At 40.7% G+C, this 10,112-nt stretch overlaps 2 protein-coding genes across 3 annotated transcripts in view; one reads left to right on the top strand and one right to left on the bottom strand.

The window, feature by feature from the left end:
- Positions 1-717: 717 nt before the first annotated feature.
- LOC121608411 (C-C motif chemokine 4-like) lies at positions 718-1,750 on the bottom strand. Its single transcript, XM_041939674.1, has 3 exons — positions 1,474-1,750; positions 1,254-1,380; positions 718-928 (listed from the first exon to the last, which is right to left on the bottom strand). Exons 1-3 carry the CDS (start codon positions 1,535-1,537, stop codon positions 820-822), a joined length of 300 nt encoding a protein of 99 aa, XP_041795608.1. The 5' UTR covers positions 1,538-1,750; the 3' UTR covers positions 718-819.
- Positions 1,751-5,111: 3,361 nt separating this feature from the next.
- znf276 (zinc finger protein 276) overlaps positions 5,112-10,112 on the top strand; it is a 7,389-nt gene continuing 2,388 nt past the window's right edge. Inside the window, exons 1-10 of one of the 2 annotated variants that reach the window (XM_041939380.1) lie at positions 5,112-5,240; positions 5,965-6,270; positions 6,714-7,029; positions 7,132-7,178; positions 7,292-7,717; positions 8,226-8,307; positions 8,485-8,568; positions 8,691-8,810; positions 8,997-9,072; positions 9,705-9,822. In XM_041939380.1, coding sequence (XP_041795314.1) covers positions 6,039-6,270; positions 6,714-7,029; positions 7,132-7,178; positions 7,292-7,717; positions 8,226-8,307; positions 8,485-8,568; positions 8,691-8,810; positions 8,997-9,072; positions 9,705-9,822 — 1,501 coding nt within the window. In that variant the 5' untranslated portion in view covers positions 5,112-5,240; positions 5,965-6,038. Of the gene's footprint in view, positions 5,241-5,964; positions 6,271-6,710; positions 7,030-7,131; positions 7,179-7,291; positions 7,718-8,225; positions 8,308-8,484; positions 8,569-8,690; positions 8,811-8,996; positions 9,073-9,704; positions 9,823-10,112 lie in introns of both variants that reach the window. The other variant, XM_041939379.1, reaches the window with a different exon arrangement.

The following is a 10,112-nucleotide window of genomic DNA, read 5'->3' as shown; positions in this document are numbered from 1 at the left end:
TTAGACTGAATTCTGTGGAGAAAGACAAGAGGTCGGAGAGAAGCAAGCTATTATTACTAATGTCTATGTGTTCACAAATTTAAACAAAATGCCATTTTGTTATTCTAAAGGAATCAGTATGCCTCAAACAAAGTGCTTGTCAGGTTTTCAGATATCATCATCATACCATCCCTCCACATCTTTTTGACCACTTTTTCTGCACCAGGTCAGGACAGGTGCTGCTGCTGCCTGCAGCCAATGAAGCAACATATACGGCTCCTGAGACGTGAAGTTGAAGTTGTAGATTGCACCACAGATCAGCAGCGTCCCCTGATGCTATCAGGACAGACGAAGGTTCAGTTGATGCTGACAAATGTCAGTGTGGTCACACAGAGACAGAGAGAACAGATTGTGAGAGATCAACAATCCTTTACACATGAACCGACATGATCTATAACAAGTTTGCAAATAATTTCACACCCTCGCTGTTCGCATCACTACAAGTGAAGAGCTTGTGATGTTATTTTGCAGCTGACAGCCACCATCTTTTGTTATCAGCATAAGTAAGTAATTTTTTCTTTGTACAGATTAACCATATGATCATGATAATCAGACACATTTTTACATTATTCATAACAAACTGGAACACCAGCAAGACGCAAAATGAGACCGATTTGTTGCCTCACCTTATCAATACACACACTACTCAGAAATTACAGACCATCACCATAGTTCATTACATCAATAGCATTTTATTAAAATACAAGTCTTCACACCTTTTGGCCTGCAAAACCAGGCACTGATTCACCCCCCCTATCAGTATTATACAATAATACGTCTTCAGAGCTGCAGACCACTGCCCTCAGTGTTGTACAGCTGATTGTAGACATCCAGAGCCCACTGGAAAGTCTGACTGTAGCAGATCTGTCTTCCTTTCATAGTCTGGACTCTGCAAAACATACAGAGGAGCAACATAAAATCAACATCTGTGATTAAATCCATTTTAACTAAATGTCATCCATTGGCTGATGGTGGAAATTTCCAATTCCCTGAAACAGGACCGTTTTAGGTAAAGTGGCATGTAGCTGGATATAAACAGGCAAAAATACCAGTGAAGACCAAAACTTCAGTGCTTATGATACAGAGCGCTTTTAAAAGGAAGTGGAATTAATAACTATGGATAGTGACAAAGGTTGTAATTGGTTGTCCATCTTTGTATCCATCATTTCATCGCCCATAATGAGAGAATTGTAAGAAGTTTTATAAAAACTTACATGAATGCCTGCTTTAGACAGGAGCTGTGGGTCTTGGTTATGCTAGATACGAACTTTAATGGTATCTTTTGGGTGTAAACGTTGAAGCAGCAGTTCCCAGGTGCCGTGCTGTACCGCAGAGCTTGAGCTGTGAGGAAGGTCGATGGATAAAGTCACTATAAACATGCCAGTGAGAAGCCGTCAATCAAAACACGATGAGGAGCAAACAGAGATCACTCACGCATGGCGTCGCAGCAGCAGACGGCGAGCAGCAGCAGCCCCAGAGCGAAGCAGAGAGTCCTCATGATGCTGTCTGTAGGATGATGATGATGATGCTGTTCTTCTTCTCTCTTTGCTGTGATCGACTCTCACCGCCACGTCCAATATAAACCCCGTCCAATGTGGAACTTAAATGTCTATGATGTCAGCCTTTCCAGCCAAAATTAACCATACATTGAGGGCATAACTTTCCCACACCTCCTCAGCTTTCCACCACCAAGAAAACACGACTGCTTCAGGCTCAGAGGAGGAAGTTACCGTAGAAGGGACGGGCCGCAGTTTAGTAACCAAGATCAAAATCAGTTCCCCTACCACAGAAAACAGAGTCATCTTCTCAGCATTTATCTTATCTACATCTGTGCTTTTTGAGTCTGCTCTTCATACACCTCTATACGTTTTAAACAATACAGAAAAAGAGATAAACATTGTTAGTAGATTACGCTGAATTGTTTTCATTGTCATATCGAAGATACAGCATTGTTGTCTTAAAATGTGCTTAAATTCATCTTCAGGTAATAAAATCCACCTGTCAGCACACTAATTAATTATATTAATTATATATGTGTTTACTCCAACAAATACCCAAATGTACAAACATCAGTTTGTGGCTGGGGGGTTACGTACCACACCATATATTGGCCTGGCGCAGTGACTTCCTGAAAGTCACTGAAGTTGTCACTATGAGATTGCCAGGCAGAAGGCCAGAGACTCCAGTAAGCTGCTGCTCCTGCCAGGAAAATTGACAGATTTTGTTACCTTGGCTGTGCCCCCCTACTTCTAGTTTTTATGCTAAGCTAAGCTTACAGGCTGCTATGCTTACCAGACAACCTGGAAGCGGCTAAGCATACGTATACCCCAAAACATTCAACTATCCTCCAATGAATTGCACAGAATGTAACTTTGTGCTTTTGATTATCTTTACTCTTGCAGCTTATGTCTATTCATATTTCTCTGTAATTCATGATCATGTGAAGTCTTTCTGTCAACTGTTCTGTTTTCTGCTTTCTGCCTCCTCCCCTGTGAGATACAGTTTATCATGAGTCAGTTCCCCCTTTAATGCAAATCTTTGTGGTGAAGAGACAACATGGTGCCACCAAGATCTTATCACAGCTTTTTTCAAATGTGTACACAAAACCAGTTTTAGCAATGCATCTGTGACCTATTTTCATTGATCACTCCTGTGCATGCATTTGCAACGGGACCGTCCTGTCTTGTAGCCAGCTGTTCTTAAACCAGGATGCATATGAGAAGCAATAGCCACCATGTTTTGACCGCTGTAATATGTTATAATCATATCACAAGTCAGTGTCACACGCTTTAGAAAGACTACCAGAATCTTCCAGCACAGTTGCAGTTACTTGCAGATATTTTACATCAGATGAAGAGGAATTAATGCTCATGACAATATAAAAAATTTTAAGCAGACTAACTATGATAAAACATTGTTAGTGTATCATAGTTAGTTTTTAAGCAAAACTAACAATGACAAAACATTCAGAATTCATCACAAGCAGACTGACAGCTGCTTAATTACAATAAGTACACACACGCTTAACTAAATGGTCAGCTATTGCACTCAGCATATACATTTTAGTATATTTCAGCTGCTGTTGGTACATTTCACTGGTATATTTTATTGTTTATTGTTTATTATTTAGTATATTTTTATTGTCTTAGTATATTTTTATTGTCTTAGTATATTTTCATTTCTGGTACATTTTTATTGCATTACGAATATTTTTACTGCATGTTGGTTTATTTTATTCTAGTAATTTTATTTTATAATCTTTCTTATCTTTCTTATTATCTTGTTTCTGGGGGGTTGCAATGCAAATTTCATTGACATGTCATGCTCAATGACAATAAAGGAATCTTGAATCTTGAATCTTGAATAAGTGAATAATGTTTTCGTCTTATACTCAAGTAAAACAAAAAAACAAAAACTTTTACATAAGCAAAAGAGGCAACACAGTAACACTACAAGTAAAAGTCCTATATCATATTATTTTTTTTACTTAAATAAGTACATACTGTAAGTGTTATCAGCAGCAGCCCTGATTAATTTTAACATGGAGAAAACATGCTTTGGATGTGGATGGACCTTCCAGTAGTCACAGTTTTAAGACAGCATCATATGGATCCAGAAGAAAGAAGAAGAAGAAAGAAAGAAGAAGAAAAATTGAATCGCCTTGAAATTCTAGAGGAGGTTGTATTGGCACTGAAAAAAGTCCAGTGTAGTTCAAATGCAGATTTACTGATAAGATGTGGAGATGGAGGTCTGAACAGCTGACTCAGAGAGAGAGCTGAGCCCGAGGCACAGGAGCGCAGAATTACACTGGACAAAGATGTGGAAATTACTGATGAGACTTGGCCACAGCATTAATACCATGTTGGCAAGTGAACAAGCAGTCTAGAGCAGGGTGTATATACTGCAGGAGTTTGACTAGTGGATGTGTTTTAGGTGTGCATGTTTCAGCAGGTGACAAAAAGAAGCACAACGCCCTGGTGAACACACACAAACAGAGACAGAACAAACAGAGCAGCAACAAGAAAGACAAGGGAGGGATAAACTAAAGAGACATGAGGAAAGAGACAGAGGCGCAGCTGAGCAACGACAACAGAGCTGCATTATACGCTACAGTAAATAATTACAGTGGATTAACAAATAATCCTCTCTAATTATTTGTAGCGGTGGATCGTGTTCACCCAAAAATTTCTTGAAAAGAAAAAGCAATTCATGGTTGAGATTGAAAAAATAATGCTGAATTAATTTTGCCCTTTTTCCCCAACCAAAAAAATATCGTTTGTCTCTTTTTAGGGCACATAGTCATATAAAATATTGCAGGTAAAGTGACTGTATATTTAGTTAACTACTGACCTTTTAAATTTTGTAAATCTTTGAAAATTATCTTGCGTCTAAGCACTAAACAAACCTACAGAAATGTTACTTCTAGCAATCCTGAAGTTCCAAAAGCCAAACATATCAGGCGACATATGTGTGTAGACATATTAGAAGCAAAATATTTCCATTTGATGAATGGTTCACCTATGCATAGGATGTTTTCTAGGGTCTGAATATTGTACTCACTGTGTGAGAATCATTATTTGTATAGATGGTGCATGGAGCCTGGCATTGTTTTTTTTTTTCATAACTATGCAGAACAGGAGAATGTCATACAACAGTTTGCATTAACACAGCAGCTCCAGAAAAATAACATAAAATAGGGACAGTGTAAAAAAAAAGATAAAATAATTGAGTTATTGTGATGCTAACAACAACAACAATATGAATTATTATTTTAAAAATGTTGTTGTCCTATATTAATAAATATAATTTCCCTTTAAAAACAATACGTTTTACACTGTCATCGACTGTTCTGTTGTTATTATTAGCAGATTAAACTAAACAAATGTTGCTGAAGACAACATACAGTGCCATTAATGCATTCATTTAGGTTTACAGTTAATCCTCATTTTTCTCTCTGTCCCTCTGTGGCCACTCGCAGACGCTTCATTCCCTGTTAAATTATTTTCCATGGACGGCAGGAGGCGCTGTATCATATTTTCTCCTGGATTGTGTTCCAGTAGCTGTTAGCACTTCCGGGTTCTAATGTTTACAACTGGCAGCAGCATTGAGGGCGCAGAGCTGTTTATCTGGCTCATGATAAAAACATATTTTATGTTAAAAACAACATGTGCTTCAAGTGCTAGGATTTATCTACTCTGACGGTAGGTTTGCGCTACAGGAGTGCATTATTCGTTTCGTTAAGGCAAACATTTTGACACACGAGCTCGCAAGCGTAGCAGGCTCCTCGGGCTAACCAGCTAACGTTAGCTAGTTGAAGTCAGTAGTAGCGAGAGAACATGAATTTGTCGTGATGTAAGTTAAATTATTCCAGACGTGTTGGTGTGTTGGTTTCCCGGAAGGAAACGGAAAATAGGGATCACTGTAAACACAGACAACGACGTTAACTTTTAAATTGCATATTAAGCTTATTTAACTAACTAGGCTGTGATGACCACATATTCAGTTCATTCAACTTTACTTCAGACCCATAGCTCCATATCAGTAATATATACTGTAACTCACCAAGTTTATTGAATGCAACTCCAACAGCTTATTGTTTTTCCTTATAGCATTGTGTAATATTCGTGAAACGTGGATGCTGTGATTCTTCATCACTGTGGGAAAATATGGTCAGCAGCAAATAGTGGTTCAGCAAAGACAATAGATTAGAGTCAGATGAAATTGTGTTCTTGAATAAATGCAACTGGTAATTTAAACATGTTAACTAAGCAGTAATGTGTGATTGTTTAAAATGACAGTTTGTCAAATAGCGAAGTGACATAAGATTTCTAGGCAATAAAACTACTCAAACATATACAGTAATTTTAAGATAATAAATTGCATTTAGAATAGGTAAGACTCAGTGGAACTTTGCTTACATTGCAGATCTTTCCAGTGGAACAGGCAGCAGGACTCCATCATCGGGATCAGCTGCTGAGAGTCCAAGTATAGAATAGGCCATGAAGAAGAAAAGCAGACGTCCGAGGTCCAGCAGGACACAGACAACAGTGAGTGGCAGTGAGGAGAAGAGGCCGCCAGGAAACAGAGGAAGACCTCGGAAGACTGTCCCTGCGACCACAGACAGTTTCCACCATGATAACACTGCAAAAGACGAGGCCGGCAAGTTGGACCTCAGTGTGACATCAGCTGAAAACCCACAAAAACATCCCGAGAGCAAGTCCAAATCTTCAGGTGAGTCCAGCCCAAGTTTTTTATCTCTTGTCTTGTTAAGATAGAAGGTCACACCAGATCCTGTTAAAAAAATTGGCATTTTCTTCAGTATTGGCTTCCACACAAAATAGTTTAAGTCTTCAGAGTGATGTTGTCTGCTCCCTCGCAATGTCACCAAAATTCTGTTGGTGATAGTAAATAGTGGAAAGTGCATTATTTATTTAAGAGCTGCTTGATGTATGCAGATCTGTCTTAAGTGTAAATTAATAAAATTAATTTGAGGACTTTTGAATGGAGTTTGGAATGATGTCCCTTTCATATTAGTAAAGATAACACATTTGAAATCAAGGTCCCCTACTTGTCTCAGTTTCCTTCGGAGACCCAGCAGAAATAGCAGCCATTTGCAGGTTTTGGGTCATGACTCACAGTTCAGTAAAACGCTGCTCCATCATTTCTCCCAGCAGGTAGACTGTCAACCGCTGTTTGTCGGCTCTGTCATGGGAAGTTCTCTCCACGCAGCCTCCGGCACGCCTTCAACACGTGGCCTCAGGATTCCATTGATATTGTTGATGATGAGTCAGATGCCATGGCCCAGTCCCCCCTTTTGTTCCACACAGACTTCCAGCGACTGGTCGGGGTCCAGTTGGATCGTGACCCCCGGCTATCTGAGTTTATCTGCAAGAAATGCCACGCAAAGTTCTACAAGTGCCACAGCATCCTGATCAGGTTCCTGCAGAGAGTCAACCTCCCACCAGTTGGGAAAGAGAACCTGAAAAGCCAGTGAGTGCAAGTGTGACTTTAAAAGTGTGTATTTATTGCAGGGCTTTCAATTGTTCATGCAGAAAATCTACAAATAAAAGCAACTGTTTTTTTCTTTTTCAGGAAGCTTCTGAAGTGCCCAGAGTCCTCAGTAAGCCATGGCTCAACAAGTAAAGAAAAGCATTTCCTCTTTGCTTCAGTTTACAGAAATTATACACGTGTTAGACAAGTCAAGTTAACTGATTGCAATACTCTGTTGAGACATTCTGCTATTTTCTTTCAGCACCACCATCCTTTACCTCAGACCCTAAGTGCCTCCACAGCCTCGTGTCCTGGGCTCACCACCATGGAGAGGCCTGCCGCTCCTGCCCCGATCTGAAGGAGGTGCTGGAGGACCAGTGCTGGGGTTCTGTCAAGGCTGTATGGAGTTGCGTTGACGGTCACAGATACATCATGGACACTCAGTGCGCAGCCGCTACCAACCCAGGGTACACGATGAACTTAAGCAGCGGAGCGTTAGGGAGTGGTAATGGTGATGGAGTGATGTCAGAGGAGGAGGAACAGGAGGAGGAGGATGGAGAAGAGAAACCCAGCAGGAATGAAAGGACCCCAGTGGGTAGTATAAGCACTCTGGCTCAACACAGTCCACCTGCGGTCACAGCGCAGACTCAGAGCTCAGCGCTGGCTCACTGGACCAGTAACACTGAAGGTGAGACTGAGGGCACCAGAAGGTGTGAGGCAGCATCAGACGGATACGTGTCAAAATGTTTGAAGGGAACACAACAAATACTGACTTTCCTCCCTTCTGAGGATCTGTGATGGATGTTTTTCGCCACATTTATTGGTTCAGTCTTATTGAAATGCAGCCTCTTACTTGATTAATTATTATTAATTTTTATTTGATAAGATCCTTTAAAGCCGACCCAATAATGACATGATAGGCTGGCCTTTGTGTTGGTCAGTGAAACCTGAAACCAGTCATTTCAAATATTTTCATTCATGCACACAGATTAACCAGCCAGACTGTGAACAGTACCTTTGTTACTCGCTACATGTAAACAGTGAGCCACAGTTATGCCAATAAAGTGTTCTTCTACTGCAGATGCTGACACAGGTGTTAAAAACTCATCAGTTTGCATCCTTGTAACTGCTTTTCTGGCTTGAGGAATTTCTGTGTGAATCCTTGACTCACGCAGTTGTTGTTTCTCCTTTGTTAGATTTTACAGGTCATGACGAGGCGCTGTCTCCTGCTCCAGCCCAGCTGGAGGACAGGGCTGCTGACAGTGATCTGTCTGACAGGTTGGTCAAGCTCTCACCTGATTGTGTGTTTCCCCTGGTCTTATAGCCAGTGATTTGTGGGACAAAAACTCAATACTTGTAGTCAGTGATTAGCTAGAGAGTGATAAAAGGCCAAAACATCTACAAGAACTTTGTGTGTGTGTGTGCGTGTGTGTGCGTGTGTGTGCGTGCACGTAGGGTAATCTCCGAGGATGACTTTGAGGAGAGTAGAAAAGGAGTTTTATCAGACGATGAGTTGTTCGAGCCGTATTCGGACAAGAGGTGGGTACAGATCTTCTTCAGCAGAGGTCGTTGTTCCTTCAAAAACAGCAGAGATGGACTGTAAATGACGCTGACAGAAACCTGGACACTGTGTTTCATGTACCTTTCTCTCCCCCTCCCAGAGCTCGCAGGGTGACCGTTCCCAACAAGAGAAGACGAAGCCCGGTCGCACCGGAGGAGCCCAAAATCAAAAAGAAACCCGGACCCAAACCTGGCTGGAAGAACAAGTTCAAACCTAAAGGGTATGTAGGCATATGTGACACAACTTGACTCCTACTTTTCCTGTAAAACACAACCTCCTTTCAGCATAAGTTAAATGTAACATTTAAATGTGTAGCTCATTGTAGTTTGTGCTTTGTATCAATTAATTTAAGTCAGCTGATTTAACTTTGTTATTATTATCAAACTACTGTTCTGTTTATTTTCAGAGAGGAGCTGCCCAACATCTACAAGTGTCCATATCAGGGCTGTACAGCCGTCTATAGAGCTCCTGATGGTTTGAAGGTGAGAACTCTGACAAGACATTTAAGTGATAAATGTTCAGTAATTCGATCAATAATAATGTATTCACAATTTCTCTTATGAATGCTTCAGTACTCAGTATTTAGGTCCAGCCTATAGCGATGTAACTCTCTTCATTTTGTACAGCAAGAGCATATCTCACATATAAGAAAAAATATGTTGAATATTATTATTCATACAATATTAATATAGTATAATATTAATACTAAAATGTATCTGAATTTGCATACAGAAGATGTGACATAATGTGTTAACCTTTGTCAGTCAGTTTTAATCGAGCTCCAGGCGAGACAGTTCTAGTGTTCCAAACTCTAGACTGGGTGTGGACACAATTGCAGCAGCACTGTAATTTGGACCCGCAGAGGTCTGTGTCGCAGTGCTTTTCTGCCATAAAAAACATTCCGGGTGGTGTAACTCAGTAACTGTGTTGGTGGTGGAAAAAGTGCTCTGATTGCTTCATTATTGTGCATTGCTCCCATCTAGAATGAATTATCCTCAACTGTTTGAATCAGTGAAAATGAATGAGAAGTCAGTATTTGACACCTGCATGAACTTTCAGTACACTCTGACTGTATTTGACTGCACATGTGTTTTCTTGTCCGGTGGGTTTTTAGAAGCACATCAAGGAGCATCATGAGGAGGTGAGAGAGCGACCCTGCCCTCATCCTGGCTGCAACAAGGTTTTCATGATCGACCGCTACCTGCAGCGACACGTCAAGCTCATCCACACAGGTGAGGTCAACAGAAAGTTTTGCTTGGCTTTAGACAGTGCTGTTCTTACCACCTGTGACCTGTACCACAAAACCAGCTCAGATGAGTCTGGTTCTCCTTGGGATACATGGTTTCACTCCGCATTAATTTTGGCAATCCTCGAAAGCTGCTGTCACAAACATGTGATATGATATGCAGCTGTGAGCACGAGCGAGGCAGAGTTCTTAATCACAGGCCACATCATTATTTAATATTTCATGTGATGAACAGGTGGCTGACCCTCTCATCTCTCATTGGAGAACAGGCCCCAG

The sequence above is a fragment of the Chelmon rostratus genome, chromosome 6, assembly GCF_017976325.1.
Source record: "Chelmon rostratus isolate fCheRos1 chromosome 6, fCheRos1.pri, whole genome shotgun sequence".
Lineage (NCBI taxonomy): Eukaryota > Metazoa > Chordata > Actinopteri > Chaetodontiformes > Chaetodontidae > Chelmon > Chelmon rostratus.
This window is presented reverse-complemented; position numbering and strand designations above follow the sequence as displayed.